General features: G+C 43.1%; 2 protein-coding genes across 11 annotated transcripts in view; one reads left to right on the top strand and one right to left on the bottom strand.

Moving 5' to 3' along the window:
• The window catches only part of CDAN1 (codanin 1), a 46213-nt gene extending 26320 nt beyond the window's left edge, over positions 1 to 19893 (top strand). For all 6 annotated transcript variants that reach the window (XM_034769188.1, XM_034769186.1, XM_034769185.1 and 3 more), the window contains 12 exons: positions 1054 to 1108; positions 2235 to 2368; positions 3271 to 3374; positions 4164 to 4313; positions 5111 to 5174; positions 5758 to 5836; positions 7014 to 7171; positions 9026 to 9133; positions 9505 to 9568; positions 11150 to 11352; positions 12964 to 13071; positions 13944 to 19893. In XM_034769188.1, the coding sequence (XP_034625079.1) occupies positions 1054 to 1108; positions 2235 to 2368; positions 3271 to 3374; positions 4164 to 4313; positions 5111 to 5174; positions 5758 to 5836; positions 7014 to 7171; positions 9026 to 9133; positions 9505 to 9568; positions 11150 to 11352; positions 12964 to 13071; positions 13944 to 14069 (1353 nt within the window). In that variant the 3' untranslated portion in view covers positions 14070 to 19893. The remainder of the gene's footprint in view (positions 1 to 1053; positions 1109 to 2234; positions 2369 to 3270; positions 3375 to 4163; positions 4314 to 5110; positions 5175 to 5757; positions 5837 to 7013; positions 7172 to 9025; positions 9134 to 9504; positions 9569 to 11149; positions 11353 to 12963; positions 13072 to 13943) is intronic.
• Positions 19869 to 24886, bottom strand: part of STARD9 (StAR related lipid transfer domain containing 9) — a 185864-nt gene continuing 180846 nt past the window's right edge. For 3 of the 5 annotated variants that reach the window (XM_034769183.1, XM_034769181.1, XM_034769184.1), the window contains one exon: positions 19869 to 23500. In XM_034769183.1, the coding sequence (XP_034625074.1) occupies positions 23399 to 23500 (102 nt within the window). In that variant the 3' untranslated portion in view covers positions 19869 to 23398. Of the gene's footprint in view, positions 24670 to 24886 lie in introns of all 5 variants that reach the window. The other 2 variants (XR_004645546.1, XM_034769182.1) reach the window with 2 other exon arrangements.

The following is a 24886-nucleotide window of genomic DNA, read 5'->3' as shown; positions in this document are numbered from 1 at the left end:
AAGCCTGGACAGTATGAACTGGGGGTGCTTTGCCAAGGAGATGAGGCCTTTCTAGGACACACAAGCATGTTTATTTACAGACTCTGATCTACTGTTGATAGGCTATCCACAGTGCAGTGTCTGTGTGAGAGTTACAGCCTGTCCCAGGTGCTAGGAGTGATGACAGAACAGAAACCAGAAATAGGTGACTCAGATCTTTTTTTAAAGAAGTCTGCGTATTGGGTTTCCCTACAATCCACCTGGCCTGGCAAATAGCACCTGAACCAAAACCACTTCAGAGGATAAAAAATAATTCAAGCCAACAAATAGGCAGTTTTCAGATCCCACTTCCCTTGCTGTCTGTGGGAGCCTCCAGCCTGTCTCACCACTGTATGAGAGTATCTTGTTACCGTACAGTATGTGCCAGTCGCACCTCCAGTGGCAGAAGGGAGATGCAGAACTCCATTGCAGCCTTTCCTAAATATGTACAATATACACTGCCTGCAGTGATGGGATGCTAGGCCCTCCCTTGATCTCCACCCTGCTTGGCTGTGCCAGGTGATAATATGGCGGTGGGGATATGTGTGGTCCTGTAACTCCATAGGTTAGAGTCTAAAGTCAAGTAGACTGATTCTGTGAGTCTGGATGGAAGCAGTAGTAGAGCTTTAATTTTTAATAGTTGTGTATTCTTTACCCTTCTCCTAGTTTGGGCTCCTCCCCCAGTCAGCAGCAGTCAGGGCAGCACGCCTCCACAGGGGTCCCTAATCCCTTTTTACAGCCATCCACTCTCAGTGGGGTTTTGACAGGGATCAGGACTAAAGCTCAAGCAATGGCAGATCTTTTTGAAATGCAGCACTGTTCACTGCACATTTGAGGGCAGGAATGAGCTCTGTGGGTGTTCAGAGTTCATGTCTCTCTTCAGAAGCACTTGATCTGCATTGTGGTTAGCTCCACTGTTGGGGGGTTAAGGTGCCCTGAGACATCTGCGTGATACGTAAGGGATTTCTAATCCTCTAAAGATGATGCCCTTTTGCAGCTGTTCTGTCCTTCAGCTTCTTTTTCTTCCTTTACCAGGATTCTGTGCCTTTGGTGGATCAGCAGTTACTTTATACCTGCTGTCCCTTCCTTGGTGAGTATTGTATTGATGTTCGTGCCAGCATTCTTTGGTCCCATGAGTCAGGTCATCTTTCTTACCCCTTCCCACAACCTTGAATATCATAACTCTGACCTTGATGAAAAGACCAAGTCATGGATACTCCAACAACAATTGATAGAAGTACCTCTCAGGGGACAGGGAGGCTGCAGATTGACTGTTCTGGCTGTGTAGAGTTAGTGATTCACAGGAGAGGGGGAGCCTTGCTATCCATGGAAAGTCAGACTTGAATGGGGGAGTGCCAGGCTGCCCCATGCTGCGTTTAAACGGGAAGGGTTTGGATTGTGACACTACCCTGGTCTCTAGGCTGACACTTATTGAAGGCAGAGGGGAGGGATCCCTTTGTACCTTGACATCATATACTGTCAAGCTTGTGCTGTCGGGATTGCTAGTGACCCTCAGTCATTGTTTCCTTGAGAGACTGCCTCCTGGTGGCTGTGCACTCATACAACGGAGGTGCCCACCTTAGCATTGTGGAGGGCCAGCGCTGACGTTGAAGATGAAAGGGGGAGGCTTTACCTCCTGGGGCTACACTGCTGTGTATGTGGCTGCAGGGAAGGCTGTACAGTCAGTGCAATGATTCTTACATGAGAAATGTGCATCACAATTTGAAGGGTTGAAATCCCCCACACTGAGCTCACCTCCGGCATTCTCTTGGTAACCACACCAGAGTGCCAAGGGTCCTTGATTCGCCCACAACCCTGGTGGCCCTTGCAGAGCTGCCACTTTCCATCCGGCAGTCTGTGGAGGACTGGGCGGGATTGTCGTGAAAACCTTGTCCGAGTCAGTACTCCCTAATCCTTCTGAAAGGTCACTGTTGAATGTTGGGAAGCAGTGTGCTGCCTTCCTGCTCCCTGCTGGGAGTGCAGCTTCTGGGGGTACCTTGCTGCCCTGCAAGGTTAGAGGCTTGCGGCCTGCTTTCCTCACCACCCTGTGTGGGATATTGGGATTGCGCTGGCCTCTCCTCGGATCGCGAACTTAGTCTCCTTTGCTATTGCAGAACCTGGTTCAGTGAATTTCTCTCTGCACGTCTGGCTCTGTTACCCACTGTCAGGACTGTATATGTGGGGACTACTCTTCACACCTGTTTTTCTCTTTACAGGTGAACTACGGAAGCTGCTGGCTTCCTTTGTGGCTGGCAGTGGAGCTAAGAATGGTGGCTTTATAAGGAAAATAACCCCAACTGCTGCAGAGTCCTTGGCACCTAAACCTTGTGTCACACAGCAGAAATTGCAGGTAGAGAGAACCTGAGGAGCTGTGTACTGACTCCTTGCACAAGTTAGGGATCCACTCTGTTTCCACCTAATGAAATAGCTCAAAGCATGGTGAAGTGGCTTTTCAAAGCAGATATGCAAAGGGAGGGAGTGTTCACAAGAGGGCAGGATGCACAGTGTTAGCATAAAACTATAGTTGGGGGGATGTGGGGGGGACAACACAAGCATAGGCAGCAGAGAATCTCTTGCTTAATAGTTTTATATAACAGTTATATATACTGTCTGCTTGTTAATTGTTCCAGCACTGATACTGGGTGGGCTCTAAATTCTAGAGAACCTGAATACACAAGCCTTTCCTGTCAAACGTACAGCTGATTCTTATATACCCAGTCTTTCTTCCTGCCTCTTCTTTCTGGCGTGTACCTCTGACTTTCTTTTTACACTGCTCTGACTCCCCTATAACCATGATAGGACATATGAGAGTTCTGTGTGTGGTACAGTGTTGTCCATCCTATAATTAAAGGGGATAAAGTAACACCACCTGGGAATGGCTCATTGTCATACAGTGCTCCCAGTTGCAGCCTGCTGTGAAAAGGTGCTGCTCTCAGAATGGACAGAGCTATCCATGTTTTTCCTTTCTCTTTTTCCCCCTTTATCAGTCAATTGTTTTGCAGTTTCTCACAAGTCAAAAGGAATAAGCTTTGGGCTAAAAGGTGAGCGGAAGATAGGACATGAGCATTTTACAGGGTGTGCCGGGGTTGTGGTCATAAAATGCTCTAGTATAGACAAGTTTTGTGCCTTTACTGTGTACAGTACACAACAAAGCCAATGTTTCCTGGGCCTGTTTATTCCTGTAGTGCAAAGGGGAGGATTGGTGTGGAGTGCCCTGGTCTGTTTGTAGCACTTGTTCTTCCTCTCGAGCAGGAGGAGCTGGAGCAGGCCTTCTTCCACAACCAGCCTCCATCTCTGCGGAGAACAGTGGAATTTGTGGCAGAGAGGGTGGGATCCAACTGTGTTAAGCACATCAAGTAAGTGCTGGGTTGGGCACCTCTGAAAATCCCTGCTTGCCTGTTGGGTTTTAATCTCTGAGGCCAAGGGTTTGGGTGTCCAGTTGCCTGTTGAGTTCAGTACTGTGAGTTCCTGGTGGAAACTAATCTGAGTGCTAGTCTAGGCAGGGTGCTGGTGACTGGCTGCCTGAAGTCCTGTCTGCTCTAGCGCTCTCAAAAGAGCTTAGTGTCTTAGGGTGTTTCTGTGAGCATCTTCAGGGGAAAGCTGTGTATCCCTTGTCACTTTGGAGTGAACATGGAAACATAAAAATTGCCATGTTGGATCAGGCCTGTAGTTCTTCCAGCCTAGAGTCATATCTCTGATAGTGGCTAGCACCAGATGCTTCAGAGGAAGATTCAAGACACGTCACAGTAGGCAGATGGGGGATAATCTACCCCTCATGTTGGGTCTCATTGTAAACCCTAATAGTTAGAGATTGGCTTAGGCCCTTCCAAAATTTGTTAGCTATAACTGAGAACTCTGGATATTCCTGTTAGCCATAGAAACCTACACTCCCTTTTTGAATCTCACTGTTTTTGGCCTCAACAACATCCTGTGGCAATGAGTTCCAATGAGCCTGGGATGATAAGACACTCTCATGGGGGGGGAGGGAGGGGTTAGATTAATAAAATAACGTGATGGCGTTTTTAATCTCAGTGTTTTTTCATCTGTGATCTAAAGGAAAATGGTGCCCCTCTGGAAGCAGGATATAAGGGCTATATACTGATTTCCTGGCTTGTTCTTTCTGTTGTCCCATTGGCTTGTAACAGGGCAACGCTAGTAGCAGAGCTGGTCAAAAGGGCAGAGGTCATGCTGCAGGATAAGGTAAAGGAAGAGGATGCTAATCATAGCAAACTGCTGGACGAGGTGTGTGCTCAGCTGTACGAGGAAGGGGCGCAGGCTCTCCACAAAGGCAGAGAGTAAGCAGGAGAAGCTACTTAAATTAGTCATTTCTCTTCCTTTTCATTGTAGAGTCCTTAATGATGTGCAGGCTTTGAGATTAAACCAGTATTTTTAAAACCCCCAACCTCTGCTTTAGACATGCTGGTGTGTTTAGCTGCATCCCTGTAACCTCAGCTCAGTTTCCCTTCAGATGCCTCCTGTTCCTGGAAAGGAATTGAGGAGGATACAGTCCTGTGTACTCTAGCTGCCTTCAGCTCTAAACTGACTTAAGCTCCAATCGTTGTATTTTCCCCTCTTTTGAGAGAGGAAGGAAGGAATCCTGGGTGTTACAGCTCAACTGCCTATGGCAGGAGCCTGTAATTAAAACTTTGCTGACTTGGTTCTGTCTGGTTGTGGGACCCACTATGATGTGCAAGTGGTGAAATGTAACACAGCAGGTGGAAGTCCCTGCAGGGATGTTTCTGACTGTCACCCTAGAGCAGTGGATCCCAAACTGTGGGTCAGGACCTCAGGGCTGGCTTAGACTTGCTGGGGCTAGGGCCGAAGCCAGAGGGCTTCGGCCTTGGGTGGCGAAACTCGGGATACAGCCCAGCTGCCTGAGACTGAAGCCCTTGGGCTTTGGCTTTGGCCACCCAACCCAGGGCAGCGGGGCTCATGCAGGCTCAGGCTTCGGTCCCTCCTCTAGGGGTCGTGTAGTAATTTTTGTTGTCAGAAGGCCGGGGGTGGGCGCCTAAGTGCAATCAAGTTTGAGAACCCGGCCCTAGAGCTTTAGCTGACACAACAGTATATTTTCTTTGCCATTTTTTCTTTGCAGATTTTGCAGGTTGAAAGGGCCTGAGGCTGTGAGAGTGCTGCTGCCAGAAGAGACGTCAGCAGCAGTATGTACCATGTCTATTAAAGGCCTTGCCTTTCAGTCCTGATCGGTATCCCTGTATCGCCATTGCTGCCACTTTTAAACCCCTCCGTGATAGGATGGTCAAATTTACTGACACATGGGTGTAAAATCACTCTGAGCCTCATGCCTGCCCAGGTTAACTGGGCATTTCTGTCAAAATGATCCAGCAGCAAATTAGTGGTTAACTGTTGTTCACATCATAATCGTTTGACTTCGCAGTTAACTCCCGTTACGATTAATGTGATTCATTAATCATAATTTATATTACATTAATTATACATTAATATAATACATCTTAGCACCAAATACTGCCTGAGTCAATGGGCTTCACATAGAGAATGTGTGTAAAGGGACCCTTTTGGTCATTTGAGAACCCAGTTTCCATGACAGCAGCCTCGTCCCATTTGAGTTTATCAAGAGACGCACGTATTGACTCTGAACACGATGTATGTTGAAATAAAGGCTTTTTCCTAGAGAGTTTGTTCCTTTGTCTCTCCCTGCCCAGCAGGGCAGGGCTGTCCTGTGAATGGCAGTAACTGTACCGCTGCTGCTTATCCATTCCAAAGGTTTTGAACAGTGCAGAGGACATTGCGGTGGGATTGGCTACTGAGAAGGCCTGCACCTGGCTGTCAACCAACATCACAGGTAGGCCTCAGCTCTCTGCACTGTGGCTGCTCCCGACTTGAAGGCAGGGACTTTTGTAAGATCGGAGAGGTCTTTCCAGTGTAATGAAGTACATGCTCTTCCTGGTTTTCTTGTAGTCAAAGGTTTGTCCTACCCATCCATACCTGTTTAGAAGCAGGGGAAGGGGTTGCTGTCCTCACCCATCTGGTTTCCAACCCTAAGTGCATGTTACAAGGTTTTGAGTTCTCAGACTTTGGCATTTAGGTCACTTCAGGATCTGAGGTCAGGAGTCTGTCTGGGGCGTGCTAGGTTCTACAATACGGGAGGCTTCCTCCTAATCTGTCACTTGGGCTAAAGTCTTGTCCACACTAGACATTTACAGTGCTAAAATCTGCTTGGTCCCTTCACCTTCCTTTAAAATACCTTGTGTCCACACCAACTACTCCTCCTTAGGGCTTGCCTGCAGAATAGGTACCACTCAAATTGGAATTGCTTTCAGCAGAACGCCAGTTTAATCAGAACCATTTCAGACTGCACTGGCTTACTGCTAGCATTGATGGCAATGAAATGATTCAAAGATAGTTCTCCAGCTACTGTCCCATAGTGCCTTGGTAGCATTTCAGAATCTCGCAGAAGTCATTGCTTCTGGGAGTTGTGCCAAGAACTATGGGATAGGTACCCAGTGGGCGTTGCAGCTAAAATGGTTTAGAACAGCACTAACGTGGATGCTGAGCTCAGAACATGAATTGATGTGATGGCTAGTGCAGCCATGCTAAATCATTGATGTGTAAACTGGCACAATGCACCAGGTCAGCTTTCTAGTGTAAACACTACCTAATAGTGATGCTAGTTTATCTCCTGCTTAATTGATGTTCACAGGACACACAGATCCTCTAATAGAAGGCTCAAAAGATGGGTTAGGTATTACCACTAACCTACACTTCTGAGAAGAGCTATGGGTGCAGCATTGACTCTGCCCATGCCCGGGGTCGGGACCCTGTGATTACGAGAAGGAATAGGAGCTCAGAGGGCTGGCATGTTGGAAACCTAACACATTCCTCATTCTGGTCCTGAGACACCACTCAATGGAGAAAGTTTTGAGGGAACACCCCATATTGTGGTTTCTGGAAACCGTTTTCTCCATGTCCCTTGTGAGAAAAATATGAATGTAATAAGCCCTGTTGTTTGTTCCTTACAGCACTGATCAAAAGAGAAGTGAGAACTACCTTTAATCGGATGTTGAGAGTCCAGGGGTCTTCCTTACCCAGTGAGGACGCACAGGGGGAGAGGAAAGGTTGTCCCCCCAACTGCCAGCACCATGCTCCGTTCCCCTCTCAGATCATCAATGAGATCAAAGTACAGAACTTCCACTGTCTCCTTGGTTACATTGATACTTTTTTGACTTTCCTCCCATGGATACAGTTAAGCTGTCACAGTTCCAAGGAACAAGCTCTGAGCCTGGGTGGGGCGGGAGTGGAGGCAGGTGCGCCTATGTTGCTTCTCACTCCCTTCCAGTAGCTGCTTAGAGATCAGCATTCTGGTCCCAAGTTGCCCTGTCAAATACAGTGTTCATGGGGACATGGCCATGGGGTGAGAGGGAGATGTCCATCTGACTCCACTTGCATAAGTCCAGAGTCCCTGCTTTAGGGATGTAAGAGCCATCCTGCCACAGTGAGAGTTTTGTGCAGCTCTGTTATGAAGAGTGACCATGTCAAAATGGTTCCTCCTTACACTGCAGATCTGCTCCCTGTGTGTTTTTTCAGTGAGCTCTGCTGACTTCAGGGACTAAAATAAGTATTTCCTGATCTTTATCCCTATCAGCCCTGCAGAGCTAGCTGGATTCTGTTCCTTCTTGTGCACCAACAGAATTGTTTGCTGAGTTCCAGTCAGCTACATCAATGCAAATCCATGGAAAGGGGTTTGCCTGCCTGCCTTTCCCTCTGCATTTAACTGGACTTAGGGGGAATTGAAGTTAAAGAGAAAGAAGGGAGTGGTCGGATGGCTTGATTTTTCCAGATTGCCTTCCTATTAGAACTGATATAAAATGCCTTCCCACCTTTCTTGTCCCAGGCTTAAATGGATGTTGTTCTCCTAGAAATCATATAATTAAAATAAACCCAAACAGTTCTCTCACCATCACCTGAAATTAAGTGAAAGAATATTAATAATCTCATCTGCTTTTCACTATTCTGCTTGTTTTTCTGAGTTAATTTCTGTTTACCTGGGTAGTGAAAGTAGAGTAGCTATAGTCAGATTCCTATCAGTTTCATATGTACTAGGCCACTGCCTCCAATGTTTTGGTTGCAAAAACTGAAATGGAATGTGTTTTTGTTTTTAAATAAATTAAATAAAAAAGGGGTTTCCACCTGAATTACAAAAAAAAAAAATCATGGAAAGTTATATGAAGATCTTAATTTTTTTTTTAATTTTGCTTTTTACACAGCTTAAATTTGGAGTCACTAGATTTGACATAGTCCTTTTGAAGTTCTAAAACACAGTTGTTTCCATGTCTTCTAATTGAAGTTCTGCCCTTTAGTTGTCATTCAAGGATACTAGTATTGGTTGTTAAGTCACTAGTGATGCTAGGTGTTAACCACACACAGCATCAGGAAAAATATAATCCAAGGAACCAGACAGTTAATGCTATACATTTGTTTTGAGTGTGATACAGTGCTGCTTGTAATAATGGTGTTGAGTCTCATAGAGAGGCAGAAGATGATGTCATGGTTGAGATACAAGATGGTGGATGGAGGCAGGGGTCAGAAGACCTGGGTTCTGTTACCAGCTGTGCCATTGACTCTCTGTGACTTTTGGCAAATCACTTAGACCAAAACTTTGAAATTTGGGTGGCTAAATAAGTGATGTGATTTGCAAGGGTGGTGAGAAGCTGTTGCCCCTATTGACATCAGTGAGAGCTACAGGCAAAATTCAGGCCACTTATTACATGCCTACATATAGATTTAGGTTCCTAGTTTCAGGCACCCAGGTTTGAAAAAATTGGTGGCAATATTTCTATTTCTATTTCCCTTTCCTAGTCTGTAAAATTGGGATAATACTAACCTCCTTCATGGTCTCTGTGTGGTTTGGGGTTCTTTTAGTGTTTGAGAAAATTAAGGAATGGTTGTAAATCACTTAATCTTCAGTCCAGTGGTCTCTCTAGAAATGCAAAGTATGAGTTATTAGATGAGCCATTGTTGCCTTTTCATCTAGGACGTGCTCTGTATTGCTGTGGGACCCAGGGATGAAGATGAAGGAATTCCCTATGTCCAGCTGGAGTGCTTGCTGAAAAGACTGAGCCAAACGCTTCAGTGCAGAAAGGTAGAAATAAAAAAGTACGCAGTGCTTTCTGAGCCATCTGTGTACCTGCTAGTGTAATGAACCTGTCTCAGCTTGTGCTACGGGGGCACCTTTTATCTGAGCTCAGACGTGGCAAAGATAAGTGTCATTTTCTGACCCTAGATATCTGCGTGTGATGTGTGGGGTATGTGAAGATTGATTATTTTCGTAGAGAATTTCCTGGAACTTTCCAACAATGCCTTCTTTAATGACCCTGAGTCAGCAGCTATGTGGCTCCTGCTGTTGCTGCTTGTGCCTTTCCTAATTATTTTTAATGCAAAGCTCCTGTCCAGTCAGTCTGAACCAGAGGCTGCAGGTTCCCTGATGGTGACATGCCAATTTTATGTTTTCAGTTCATGTGTCCTACATCGGAGCAGCAGCTGGCTAGGTGCACTGTAGAGTTGGCATCTCTCCTAGGTAAGCCATTTGTGAGGCCTGTGCATTGTTAATGCTGACTGCTTTCCCCTCACCTCTGAGTGCCCCTTAGGTTTCCCTGCTTGTAACAAAAGTGCCACTGGATCTGCAAAGACGTTCCATTGCAAAACCCAGAGCATGACTACTGGGAGATTGCTTTCTTAAAACCCCTCACAAACATCAGTCTTTTGAGCTGGCCCTCCTTCAACTACATATTTACCTCATTCACCCTTTTTTCCCTTCCCAGTTCTTGGCCCCCTCATTCAGACACGCAGTCAGCTCTGAGATCCCTGTCTCTGGATTCTTGGAATTGAACATTTTCCTAAATGTAATGTTTGATTCCAATTTTCATGCCTCGCTCGTGAGAGAGTCAATAGCTCATTTCATGTGGATCAGTGACGACCCTGTGCAGGTTCAGCCAATGCAATACTGTTATATAACTTATAACTGTTAAGCAAGAGATTCTCTGCTGCCAATGCAATACGGTCTCAGTCTCTTGCCAGCAGCCAACTACAGTGTGTGATTTTTCCCCTCTTGCTAAATGTGTCATTATGGTTTTTGATACCTGATGTGCGTCTATACCTCACACACTTCTAGCTAATGATGTGGGTGCAGAGCTTTCCCCCTGGCCAGTCTCCTAATCTCGGCTATCTAGAGCCTTCAGAGGTAGTAGGGCTCCCCTTGAAATGTTCCCCTTTCAGAGAGCAGTCTGCTGTACCTTGGAAGGATGAAACACTTACACTGAACTCTTTTCTGGGTCTGGAAATGCAGTTCTGTCTTTCCATGAGATGACAAGAGACTACAGGGAAGATCTGAGAGTTTTTTAGGATTCATTGGTTAGCTGTATTTAGAAGTACTGTAATAAGAATAATTAAAAATGAATATGTTGTCCTTAGAGAAAACAGTTCATCCATTATAAAGTGAGAGTACAGCAGCCCCACATAAATCTGGGATCTACTAATCTACCAGTAAAATTATTAATGTAAAGTGTACATTTTTATTTATTTAAATGTTCTATTCAGTTAAAGTAACCACTGCCTTTTGTAGGAGTGACCACTACCTCCCATTCTGTTAGCAATAAAACTAGCTAGTTCTTAGTCTGTCTTCTCCCAGTTTTGTGGGCAATAGGCCAGTAGAGTAGCATTAGTCAACTTCAGAACAGACTTCTATTTCTTGTCTGTGATGTCTTCTGCTTTGGGTGCAGAACCCAGAATTTTGCATGTTCCAAGATTCATAGAATATCAGGGTTGGAAGGGCCCTCAGGAGGTCATCTAGTCTAACTTCCTGCTCAAAGCAGGACCAATCCCCAGACAGATTTTTACCCCGTTCCCTAAATGACCCCCCTCAAGGTTTGAATTCACAACCCTGGGTTTAGCAGGCCAATGCTCAAACCACTGAGCTATCCCCAAGCTATCCCCAGTTGTAACGGCTGCTCTGCATTGCCTCTTCATGAGTGTTTTCACCTTGGTGTTTGTATTGGTGCTAACCAAGCCTGTCAGCTCACTAACAATGTGCTGCACGTACCAAGATGACTGTAAATGTAATAGTAATAAACTGTATTGGTCCATCCCCTCCGTCCCATAGTTTCAGATCGTGTTCCTATCCAGGGCCTTAAGCCTCAGACCCAGAAGAAACCTGAAAGACAACGAGGGAAGAAGAATGCTATCTACGGCCTTCTGAAATCGCTGCTGTCGGTTTGGAAGGAAGACTTTTGGACACCTGTTCCTGTTCAGCTGATGTTCAGCAGGAAGAATGTCGGCTACATTGCAGAAGTCGAGCGACATGAGGTGGGACTTCCTTAGCTCTCCAGACCCAGCTGCCCAATCCTGCTCGCCATACTCACACTGGAGTTCTGTTGACTTCTGTGACTATCATGTGAGTAAGGCCAGCAGGATTTGGCTCTCACTGTTCAGCTGCCAATGAGTTTCTTCAGGGACAGCGGAAATGTAAGAGCAGTGTATAGTGTTGTCAAGAAGGCAGACTGTAATACTTACGTTTGGGGAGATGCAAGTGACACTAGAATTTGTTCAGTTTAATGCCAGAACAATGATAAATTGTTGATCAACCTGAGAGATTATAGGACTGTAAACGTAAATGGCCCCATGGTTAACTTTGGGTCTGAAGAATTTTCCTGTCTAGTTCCAGACCAGGATATCAGCTTTAGTTGAAAATTAGACTGGCATTCCCAACCTCTCCTTGAGCTGGGCAGGAAACACTTACTCTATTTCCAACTGGGAATCCAGAACTGAAAATGAACATAAGAATGGCCATACTGGGTCAGACCAATGGTCCATCTAGCCCTGTATCCTGTCTTTGGACAATGGCCGGAGCCAGGTGCTTCAGAAAGAGTGAACTGAACAGGGCAATTTATCAAGTGATCCATCCTCTGTCATCCAGTCCCAGCTTCTGGCAGTCAGAGGTTTAGGGACACTGGGAGCATGGGGTTGCATCCCTGCCATTTTTTCTAATAGCCATAGATGGACCTATCCTCCATGAACTTATGGAATCTTTTTTTTAACCCAGTTATTGCCAGGGGATGTTGTGAAGGCGAGAAGTAGGAGTTTCACTGGTTGACTGTGCATTGTGTGAAGAGAAGTACTTCCTCATATTTGTTTTAAACCTTCTCCCTGTTGATTTCTTTGGATGACCCCTGGTTTGTGTGTTGTGAAGGGATAAATAATACTTCCTTATTCACTTTCTCCCCACCATTCGTTATTTTATAAATCTCTATCATATCTTGCCGCAGTTGTCTCTTTTTCAAGCTGAACAGTCCCAGCCTTTTTAATGTCTCCTCATATGGAAGCTGTTCCATATCTCTGTATTTTTTCCAGTTCTAATGTATCTTTTTTGAGATGGGGCAACCAGAACTGCACTCAGTATTTGAGATGTGGGCATACCACGGATTTATATAGTTGCATTATTATATTTTCTGTCTTTTTATCCCTTTACTTATGGTTCCTAACATTCTATTAGTGTTTTTGCACATTGAGCAGATGTTTTCATAAAATGCTTCACAATGACTCCAAGATCTTGAGTGGTAGGTAGTAGCTAATTTAGACCTCATCATTTTGTATGTATAATTAGGATTATATTTTCCAGTATGCATTACTTTACATTTATCAACATTGACATGATGTGATTGTTTTATTGTAGAATAGACTAGATGAGCTGCAAGGGAAGTTTACGTAATTCAGAATGGTAGACGACATCTACCAGGTGCAGCTTGTCCCCAGAACCCAGGGACAGAGTTTACTTCCTCCTTCCACCTTTGTTTTTTCCCCATAATACAGATTTGAGTAAATTCAAAACATAACTTGTACAGAGTTCTTACAAAGCAGTAAATAGATGCAGGCCACAGTCCATCTTGAGGAACTTGACGCTCCTTGTTTCTTCTGCAGTGGGATTTGTTCCTGTTTATGCTTCGTGGTCTTGTTGACCATGATCTGATGGGAAATGCAGAGATAGAGAGCTGCTTGCATAGCCTCCAAGAACTTCTCTGGTCCTCAGTAAGTATTTATTTATGTTTCATTTAATATTCAGGAATGACTATGAGGATGCTGTGTCAGTTTGGCATTTTGCTTTCATTTTTTGTACTCCTCTCTCAAAGACCTAGGCCCAGATTCTTGTCTACGTGGAGTTTCTGTTTGGTGGAATATAACATATGTGTAGGGTTGTCTTAGGCTGGATCTGTGCCTGCCCTGCTCCAGCATAGATTAGAAAATCTGCCACTATACCAGCTTACAATGGTCCCCAAGAAACCATAAACTATCTGGGAATAGCTGAAGTGCAGCACACTCTGGCCATCCTCTGACCTGGCCAGGCTAACAGGGGGCTGGGTATGTTGGCTCTGCTCCAGCTCAGAGCTTCTCTATGCCAGGGGAAATTCTCAGCTGGCAAGATCCAGCTGCTTTTCCGCCTGTTTGCCATCACCAGAATGCACCAGAGAATCTAGCCTGCTGGCCAGATGTTTCAAATGTGGGAGCCTCAGGTTAGTCATCTGACGAATGTGGTCTGATTTTTGATGTGCTCAGCACCCATAAATCCCACTGCAGTTAATGGAAACTGCAGATGCTCAGCACCTTTAAGAATCAAGCAATGATTTTTAGCTGCCGATAGATTTGTCTATAAACTAAGATGGGCACAGGGATCAAAGGGAAGGCTTGGCATGCAAATCTGTGTTTCTTATCACTTCGGCAGCTGCGGTCTCTTTCACTTTGTTTTTACTGGTATAGTCTGCGTCATTGTAGTAACATCCCAACACAAAACTTTGACTCCGTTTTTGCCTGTGAAATCTCAACTTTATATTATTCAAAAGAATTTTGTATCCCTTGGTTCACACTTTTAAAAGATGGTCTCTGATTTGCATTGTTTGTTGCAGGATTTCTTGGAAGAATTGGAAACTATCTCTAGAATATTTATATCCGAGTATCATGTTGCAGAACCAAGGACTAGGCCTTGTGAATTGGTGAGACAACCAAGAGGTACTGTGGCAGCACAAAGCTAGTGCAGATAATCTCTGTATGGATTAAGGAACTGAGGCGAACTCGACATGTGGCATTCGATAATGCTGCTGAGTCCATGCAGTAAGCCCCTTGCTTGGATCACAATGCATTGAAAGGTTACTTGTGCAAAAACTGCATCAAACTTTCCCTTGAAGGAGGGTCACTAGGTGTGACAGGAACACACATCCCTCAAAAGATTTGGAGGGGTTTACATCTGCAAATGGAAAAGCTTCTAAGAGTTGCTCTCTAAGTTTGGAACTCTTAAGAACCTGACCGTGGTTCACAGCTGATGATCTACGCTTGTAGTGGAAACACATCTCGTACTCCTGCAGCAAGAGGCTCTGACCAGAGTCTGGAATCCATTCTCATGCACAAAATCTGCTACGTTGCTGGAGGGATTTCTGGTGGTTTCCCAAGGTGCCATCTCTTATCTTAACTTAGTGTGATTTCTTATAGACTCTCTTAGAAAATACGCTGTGCCACCAGGAGAGGGAATAAGTCAAACTATAGCCCAAGGAGATGAACGGATATTTATTTTTCACCATGAGCTCAAGCTTGAAGGTTTGTTTTTTAAATTTTTTAAGACTCATTTTAAAAGTAAAATCACAAAAAAAAAATATTTTGGAGCATTGGATCAGATATTATTTTAAAGGACATTCATGCTTATGTTTGTGTCTCACTTAACAAAAGCAGCACTTGTATTTCATGTTTTTTATAGAATTGAGGGGGAGATTATCTGGTTATCTTTTTTACTGGGGAGATCTGACAGTATTTTAAGAGGCATTGTTTTTGTAGTGTGAGCATAAATGCCATGTATCTGTTACTCACTGTCTTTAAAATCCTTATTGCCTTGAGTTTGGGGTTCTTCCATAGAAATACTTGTGTGTCATAAGCTCAGACTAGAGTAACTAGATTGAAAATGTAACGGAACTCCCATGAAGTAGCATCACTAGGCTGTTGGAAGGAAGCAGTCCTATTCATGGCATGTCCATCCTCACGGATCCACCTTAAAAGGGGAACTGCCAGTATCTTAAAATACAATGTTCCAAGTGTTGAGTGACTAATATATTGCTAAAATCCAGTCCCCATCAGAGAGTTTGCATAGGATTTGCCTCCCTGTATAAGGAAGGATTTTTTTTCTTTTGCCTAACAGGTTGATGGACTGTCTTTTTTCCTCACTAAATACAGGTTATTCAAAAGTAAATATTGTGTTACATAAGCAAGACAGCTAGACAAGGTGAATCCTAGGCTGTTTGCTAATGGCCAATGGCCATTTCTATTGCTAATTAACCTATCTCTTGCTGGTATGGGTAGGAATTCCTGAGGTAGAAAATAAAATGTCAAGGAGTTAAATTGTTTTTTAAAAATCAGAGTAACTACATAAATCTGGCTACTACTAAATCCTATTGGACAGAGAGAAAATGAGGGAAACCAAAGAGGACAATGTGCATCTTGCAACTTTTTTGGATAGTTTTGTCACCTACTCAGACTGGTAGGTGCTGGATTGAAGGAGACTGCAGATCCCAGGTATCTATCTTTTCAGTGTTTTTTGTTTGCTGTCATCGTGCTCAGGTTGATGTTCAGTAATAACATTATCATGTGAACAAAGTGTGTGGACAGGAACAGCTGCCGCAGTATGAACTGAAAGAACAGGTGTGCTTCATGCTACAGCACGCTCGCTCTTCAGGGCTCAGTATAACAGGACCATTTCACTGTTGATATCTCAGTGAAGCTGCCAGATTTGCTATAATAAACAGATTATCAAAATGCAGCCCTGTTTTGTGTCTGAACTGTAAGTATATAAAGCTAGAAGTGCACAGAGTTGCTCATTGTTTTTTTTTAAACTGGTGCAAACTAAAGCACACAAGGATGCCCATCTCTAAGAAGCATGGCTGGGGAGCTGCACTCATCCTGTAAACACTCTGCAAAGCTTTTGTTGCAATAGTGAAGTTGCTGGGTCTCTTTCAGCCAACTCAGGTGTAACACTGACTTTGCCAACACATTGTCCCTGCGCTGGCTGGTGAGTTGTGTTGTTCACATTACTTGTAATCAGTTTTTTATTATTAACTTTCCCCAGCCCAAAACTGTTGGGCTGCACCTTTCTTCCTTGCCCTTTAGCCTTTGATTTTTAAAGTTTCTTTTGGGGCAATAACAAGCAACATCTCTTTTTCCATCTCTCCTCCCATCTCTCCTCTGTTTTATCTAGGCTCCTCCTGGGTAAGTCCACAAGTCATTTTACAGTCAGTATAACTGCAACAGAGCCTGCATTCATATGAAGATAAACTTAAGGAGCTGCATGGTTCATTTCCCAGACAGATGGTTCCAGTCAATTTTAGACAGGAGGACATGAGTGTCATTGCAGTATTGGATGCTCTCTGGAGTGCCAGGCTCCTCAACTTCCTTCATCCTCTCTCCAAACTCCAGGAATAAGAAAACATTAAGCCATTCTGATGGAGCTAATGGCAATAAAAACTGTCCCAGGAAAGAGATTCAGGGCACTGCTCTACTTTCTTCCTAGTGAGAGAAGGGTTAGGAGGAGACTGGGCCATCCTAGACTTCAAAAAGATCTCTCCATAATCTCTCCAGGAGACCTTTTCCACTGTTGGACCAGGAAGAGGTTTATCTGCATAATCCCATCAGATGCTGTCATTGGCAGTTTCTCTGGTTTGCCTGCAACAATTGCTCCTGTCAGTACAAAATGCTTCTCTTTTATCTGTTAATCCACAGGGCATTGACAAAGCTACCGGCCTGGGTGAGGAGTCTAGGAATTTAATTATACCTGTTCTTAGACTCCATGCTAATCAGGGCATGATCTTCGGATACCTCCTAAGAATGGTCCTACTGGTCAGACCAAGGATCCATCTAGCCCAGTATCCTGTTTTCTGACAGTGGCTAGTGCCAGGTACCCCAGAGGGAATGAACAAAACAGGGAATCATCAAGTGATCCATCCCCTGTTGCCCATTCTCAGCTTCTGGCAAACAGAGAGAGACTACAAGATCAAGAAACTGAGATGTGTCAGTACCTGGCATCAGTCCATCTTTGTCTATTCCTTCCAGTTGTTCTTGTCCTGTGTGAGAGTCTGCACATGAGAGAGAACTTTGGAGGTTCCTCTGATAGGCCTTGGCCTTTGAGGCATCCTTAACAAGACATGGAAAGGAAAGGAAAGTTTACCATCCACTGATTCATTCCCTCAGTTGGTGGAAACAAGAACCCTATGTGATGGAAGGATTCTTGCTCCACATTCCTGAACACAGCTACACCAATGCCAGCCTTTCAAGGTGGGGAGCCCACTTGGGGCACCACAATACACAGGCGATGCTAAAGGCCCAAAAAGGCTCCAGAACATCAGCTTTCTAGAGATGAGTGGTCACACTGGCTCTGCTGGACATATAGAACACAATAACCTTGGTATATATAAAGTGAGAAAGGAGCATAAGGAGGTGAAGTCTAAATATCACTGTAGTCCAGGTGTTTTCCTGAGCACAAGGTCATATTGCCTCCATTGTGGCCATCCACCTAATGAAGCTGCTGAACATAACAGTAGGCTAGGTAAATTGTCAGCACCTATGGCCCCGAACCTATAAATGCTCCAGCTGATATCCAAGGAGCTAGGCCACCTTAGATGGGACCTATTCATGTTCAGGTGAAATGTCAAGGTGAAAAGCTTACCTCATCAGGCAAAGACCAATGGGATTAGATGCTGTGGAGTTCACAGATGGCCATATCAGCTTCTCCATGCTTTTCTCTCCATTTCCACTACTGGGAAGAATTATGAAAAGATGATAGAAGAACTGTTCCTCTCATTCCAGATTCCTAAGCCATGATATTTACAGCTATTGGACCTGACCCAAATCCCTCCGCTCCGTTTTCCCAGCAGGTAGGATTTTCTGGCCCAGAACCTGTTCCTGAGTCCCAGTCCAGATTACCTGAGTTTGACATCAGCTCTTGAGTGGCAAATCCTAAACAAGAAAGAATATCCCTCTAAAGGGCGTCCCCTGCTTTTCACAGGCCTTTCGCTGCATTAGCCTATATAAGAGTATAGACACGATTCCTTTAATGGTGTCCAACTACAAGGATCAAAGACCCAGGAAACCAGGTCTTCTGGATATCTTTCAGGATAGCCTAGATGTTGGTGTAAGGCCTCCCACCATCTCATCTTGTCAGCACTAAACAGTGTTACAACCTCAGGCTCCCTTAGTGGTATTGAGGTTCCTTTGGGCAGCACTTCTATTCAAACTAACAGCCAGGCCTGCCTTTTCCCTACCTGGGTTTTACAGCAGATTTTCATGGCTCAATCTGATCAATTTTTTCTGTTGAAGACCTGCTTCCTGTTTGCAGTCCTGTCAGCAAGAAGGGTCCATGAAACTACAAGGACAAGTTAATTCTTCCTTCATTCTGGCCAAAACTTCATCCTCTGAAAGCATCAGGGTGCATGCTTCGTCCGAGAAAAGTATTTACTTGAGTGTTGCACACTTGTAGCTTGTGTAGATAATTTATTCCACATACCAGGAACTCCTTGCATCCCTACAAGCACCGTGTGCGCCAGCACCTTATCCCCTTCTATTTCAGGAACTTCCTGCAACTCCCCCACTCTCAGGGCTTTTGTGTGCCCATTACCCCCTCCTCTGTGTGAGGGTTGGTCCCCCTTAATCCCAACAACCACCACTGTCACCATCAATGACTACTACTTACTTTAGGGATGGGGCAGATTTTCTCTCCTGTCCTGCATCTTCCCCTCCCCACCATCATTCTTCATGTTCCAATGGCCTCTGCAAAACGTCCTTATTTCTTTTCTGGGACTGATTTCACCCTCCCTGCCCAAGGTACATTCTTTGGGTACCTATACCATGGCTTCTTGAGAGTCTGTGTATATAGCTATCATACTTTGTATTTTTCAGGAATTTATGTAAAACTGTGTTCCTATACAGTTTTAGAAGCTGTTATGAGGAGGCGCCAAGCCTTATGAAGAAGTTGAAGTGCATCCGGTATTTGCAGGAAGACAGGCACAGCCTAATTGTCTCTGACTGGCCTGGCCTAGAAAAGAAATAATCAGGTAACAGACTTTCAATTTTCAGTCTGCTCTCTAGTGGGGTACATCTAGTTCTTCTGTAGCTTAAGATTAAATAAATCACCCATTGAGCATTATGTTGAAAGCAGGGCCCTCATCTTCAGTGTTGTAATAGAACCTCAATTACAAACATCCTGGGACTGGAGGCTGTTTGTTCAGTTGTAAACTTTTGAAAGAACATTTCAGAGTTACAGTGACTTAAACTTACTATGCAGAAGGAAAACGCTGCTTTTTAACTACCTTAATTGAAACGAAACCAGTACAGAAACAGTTCCTGTACCTTTTCAAATCTTTTTTTAAAGGGAAAGTTTTTTTTAGTAGCTTACATTTAATAGTACTGCACTGTATTTCCTCCTTTTGGGAGGGAAAGGGGAGTGTCTCTGCTAATGCCTGATTGCATACTTCTGGTTCCCAATGAAGTGTGGTTGACTGGTCTGTTCATAAATCTGGTGTTCTACTCAAATGAATCCATCTGGAGTGAGTTACCATAGGATGGGGGGGAAAGGGAAGAGAGTGTATGCTTCTCTTGGGAGGAACCCCTTCTGCCTCCTTTGAGTCTAGCTAAGCACAGGAATGTCCTGCTCTCTCTCCCTCTCCGCTTTTCCTTACACAGGCATTGGAGGCTCCATGCCAGGGGTTTCAAACTCCATTTACCTTAGGGCCAGGGCCAGTCCTCAAATCCTCCCAGTGGGCCAATAATGTCACTGAAGATGGTGTTCAGAAAAGAAAACATTCATATTGTATTTTTTATTTCAAATTTCTTAGAAATAATAAAACTGTCATATAACTTTATACAATTCTTCGCTTGCCAGACACTTGGCAACATTTCAGTTGTCAGTTTGTTGATGTTTGGCCCCAGTGACTGAGCAGTTGAAACCTTCAGGATTGCCGCAAGGTTTGCATCAGATAGTTGTGTTCAGTATTTTGACTTGTTTATATTCATTGTGGAAAAAAGTGATGCTGCCTGGCAACTAATGATGGTATCTCTGTCCCTCTTCCCCAGCCAATGGGAGCTGCAGGGGGCGGTGTCTGCATGTGTCATCTTCTGGCCATGACTTTGAGACCCCTGCTCTGTGCCTACTCTTTAGTGGCTGCTGCTGATGGTGAGAGGTTGGGAACTAGTGGGGGGGAGGAAAGGGGTCACATCAGGTCATGTGAGGTGGGAGGGAGCACTCATTCCTGCCAAATCCCAGTAGCTAGAAGCCTTCCCTCCCCTTCTGTAGAAGGCAGTGACCATCCAAAAATTGTGAAAATTAGCTACTCCGCAGGTGGAGGTCAGCTAGGAAGTTGTTAGGGTTGATACTCTAAAGTGCATCTTGAGAAGTCTGAACAAGACTCAGTGCTGACTTCAGTATCTCCAAATTAACAGCTAGGCATTGTATTGTATGGAAAAAGCTATAATAATGCTTTGAAGGAACTGCAAATGTCTTGTGCTGTTTGTATTTTTTATAGAGAATTAGATTAATGAGAAATTACTTATTAACTTCTATAATTTGAGGGTGTTATATGGATGCCCTACAGAATTTTATCATCAAGTAAGCCTTTTGGTTATTTCCTAAATCATTTTAATGACCATTAACTCTCATATTTTGTGAAGGACTGAGTAGACAGAGCATGTTAAGACAATGAATGTCAGTTGGGGCGTTTTCTCTATGTAGAAAATACTATTTATTATGGATATGAAAATAGCAATCCTTGTTGAGCGAGATGGGATAAGAGATACAGTATGATTGATTTGATTCACTATCATTCAAATCTACTGCTATAATGATAGTAAAATACTGACAGGAAGTTTTTGCCTTGTCTTGATAACAAATACATCAGCTAGCTTTTGTCCCACTTTTCTTCTAAACAAACCAATCCCACACATCAACAGTATCATAAAATGTTGCTATATTTGCAAAAGAAAACATCTGTATAAATAGGGCTATTTAGTATCAATTGACAATTGTATTTAAAAAAAGCTTATTAATTGAATACCAGTAAAAATAAAAATTAACTTCATCGGCATATAAAACTTCAAAATAAGCATATATATAAATAACTTAATTTGTAAACATAGAAAAAAACAATCATATGCATTTATAAAAATAAACATCTGATGCACTGTACAATAAGACATTATCTTTCAATAGGCACTGTCACTGTTGACCTCCTTGAGTCGTCCTAGATGTTGTTCCTGAAAATATTGCTTTGTCATTAACAGAGTGCCATGTCCAAAATAATGGAAAACAAGCAAACCTTTCACTTAAACAGCAAATATTTTATGGGTTATGTGAAGGTTTCATACCTTTCCCTGTCTAGCTGCAATAAAATAGCTTATTGGCACTTTCCCAATTGCAATGTGCTGTAGCTACTGCTAAGTCTGAATCAAAGGGTTCTGGGGTACTTAGAGCCAGGAGGAGGAACCAAGTCCACCCCCAAGTCAATGTACAATGGCTTTTTTTAGTGGAAAGAAGGAAATTAGTTGTTATCCCTTTAAACATTGGGGAGTGCAGCGTGGGGGTTTGTCACTTGCTGAAAGCTATTTCTGGAATTTGTTTTCTCTGGCAGGTGAGTGATTAATGAATTAAACGCAACAGTGGTTGAGTAGGTGCTAAGCAATCACTCATCCCTGTCACACCAGAACAACGATTTGATCTGAATATTTTACTTTAATTTTCTGGACCATTTGACACAAATGGGTGTCTAATTTACTATGCTTAAGGATTGAATTCTGCCCCGTTAGGCATGTGCAACCTCAGTGAAGTAGGTGGATTGCAGAGTTAAACTGAAAGCAGACTTTAGCCCTCAGATTCTAAAGGTGCACTGGACTTGTTAGGGGGGAAAAATCATGGCTGTTTTTCTTAACTTAGACAACCAGCCTTAGGTACCATGTTGAAGTTAGATGCTTGATATAGATACCCATTGATCACATTTAAAGTGCAGTACTACCTTGGACAGCAGGGACCTTTACCCCTTTCAAGCAATAAAATGCCTTAAGTGGTTCTCTGCTATAGCAATGTTGAAGAGCTTTACCCAAAATAATAATGATACAGCTCAATGAAACCTAGTCCCTTAATTATTTTTAAAAGAATATCATGACTGAATTTTATAGAAAAAGGGTTTTCTGTATATATAGCTTTAAAGTAGGAGTTTCAGACAAAATTCAGCTGGAGAGTTTCTCCCAGTCATGAGCTCATTAGGAATGCTACAAGGGAACTGTGAACAGCAACTGTCTCATTGTAGCCAATGTCACACGCTAGAGAATCTGGTTGGTACAGGTGAGAAAAAGAATGGAACAGCCATCAGGACAAAGCTAAACTTTTCATGTTTGCAGGATTTTAATTCTATAAACAACTTGAATCATCAGTTCTACTCCCTATTTTAAAAAAAAAAAAAGTCTTGCTTTACAACTGTCAGTTTGGTTTCTCCACTTCGAAGCACCTAATTCTACATTACAATGATCGTGTAATAGAGCACTAATAAATTGTCTCCTGAGGTATGGTTTTTTTTTTTTTTTTTTTTTTTTTTTTTTTTTGCCATTGTTGCTGAATAGTGACAATTTGATATACTGGATCTAGATCTTCATTCAAGCGGGGTGTAGAATGATTAGTTTGACATGCTGTTAACATTTTAACCTTGCCAAGATGAAGTGACTCCTCCAGGTGGGCAAGCTGACTTTATCTACAATGTTTATTATGAAGCCTCCATCTGTAAGCATCATTCTTGTCAGATGCTACAAGGAGCATTACAACAGATTTGTTTCTCTATATAAGGGCTTGTAAAAAGCCTCTGGCCATGATATACTCTTACATCACTTCTTTTTTCTTGGAAGAAAAACAAGCAGTGGCGAAGGAAGGATTGCACTTTGAAATAGCTGTAACCTGCCTTTTGCACCCAAGCAGATTTCTACATATAGATGTTGATTGCTTGCAAGGTGAGTGCGCTCTGCCTTTGCTGACAGAACTTCTACAGGCAGCACTTTTTCCCACTACTGAACAGCAAGTGCAGTTAGGGACCTACCTCTGGTAAGGACAGGTACCCCAGGAATGTTTACTGTTTGAACAGTGATTCCTGGAGCTGATGGTCTTCCATTTGTTTGTTTCAGTAATAGCTTTGCCCATGGCTGGTTAGCCTGTTGCTTCTCATCTCCAGTTCTGAAGTGGGACATGTTTTCTAAGCCAAAATTTTACTTTGTCTGTGAGGAGGATAAAGACTTTCACATCTATTCCTTGGTACTTAGCAGCTTTCTCCCACTGTAACTGTGTCTGGTTCTGTTGTTAACTAGCAAAAAAATGTGCTAGCCTAGCAATCACCAGAGGCTGCCGCTTAACAATGGAGCTCAGAAGCCGTGCAGGGATAGCTGGGGCGCCAAGATCGACCTGCAGAAATTAAAATAGAAGGGTTTTTGTAAGTGCTCTTGAATCAAGGCAGTTTTTCCAGTGTGGTTTCCAATGGCTAAATGGTGTAAGAGTACACAGTAAACACATTATAGTCCCTGTGTCACAAATAATGATGAGTCAGGAAAAAGTACAAAATAAAAGGTAATAGTGTTTAGTGGTATGATTGACGTCTGAATTAAGTCTGCCTACTTCATACTGGTGTTGTATAAGAGAGAAAGTCAACTTTGTCGATTGCAGTGCTTAGGTACGATTTGAGCAAATGTAATTTGCGGTTTGATTTATAGCTTGTGACTAAGTCAGCTTCAAATTCATGAGAACAAGCTGCTCTGACAAACTATGCAAATTCAATGTATACTATACTGCAGAAAATTAAGTAGGCAAACTAAAGCCCTTAGTCACTGAAAGTACTGTAAACAATGATTTTACATTTAAAATATATGGAGAGCATTATACAATAGAACAGAATTGAAAAATGGGGATGAAAAGTTCTTTAAGTAGGAAAGAATAAGCTTAATTAAATTTTAGCTCTCAGGGTATAACATTACTACACAGTACAGTTCCTTTTTATTTTTAACATGCAGGTGAAAAAAACAGAATTAGTTTGGATGCTAAGAGCATAACACAAACTCCTGTATCACAGTTCATTGAAATGAGGGGGATCCTGTCTTCTCTTTTAAATACTCCCTAGTTTGTTTCTTACTCAAGTTGGCAACAGGGGATGGAGTTTTACAATTCTTTGCTTCCTTGTAGCTGGCACCATAATACTAGTCCTGTATTGTAAGAATGGAAGATGGGACTATGATAGTAAAAATGAAACAGTGAAATGGAAAATTACATTTGTTGTCTGTCAGGTTCATTAACTTCCCCCTTGTTCTTGTATTATCTCAGAGAGTGAAGGCTAATTTTATTTTAACTAATTTGTAAACCACCTTCTGTGACCCCCCTAATTTGTCGTCTCTCAAAACAGTGCCAGTACTTTCTCTCCTGTACTCACTTTCATCACCTGGCTCTGGTCCCCTTCTGCTTGAGATAGGGGCTGAAATGAACATCATACTCTCAATGAGGTCTTGCATAATGGCAGTGTATTACAATGGAATTGTATTATTTTCAATCTCATTCTTTACATTCTGGCATTTTGTTTATAATAGCTGCAAGAAAATACATAGACTATTGTGGTGATTGGCTCTGCAACTGTAAGTAAACACACAAATGAAAAATTACAGTTTGCATATAAAGTCACCTTTACGGAAGATTCTCAAACCTGCTAATTATCCTTCTGATATCTAGGTAAGTATTATACCCATTTTACAGCTGGAGAAACTGAGACACAGTCATTAGAGTGGAAACTACAACCTTGGATTCTGG

The sequence above is a fragment of the Trachemys scripta genome, chromosome 4 (genome assembly GCF_013100865.1).
Source record: "Trachemys scripta elegans isolate TJP31775 chromosome 4, CAS_Tse_1.0, whole genome shotgun sequence".
NCBI lineage: Eukaryota > Metazoa > Chordata > Testudines > Emydidae > Trachemys > Trachemys scripta.
Note: the sequence above shows the minus strand (reverse complement) of the source record. Positions and strands in the feature narration are given on the sequence as shown.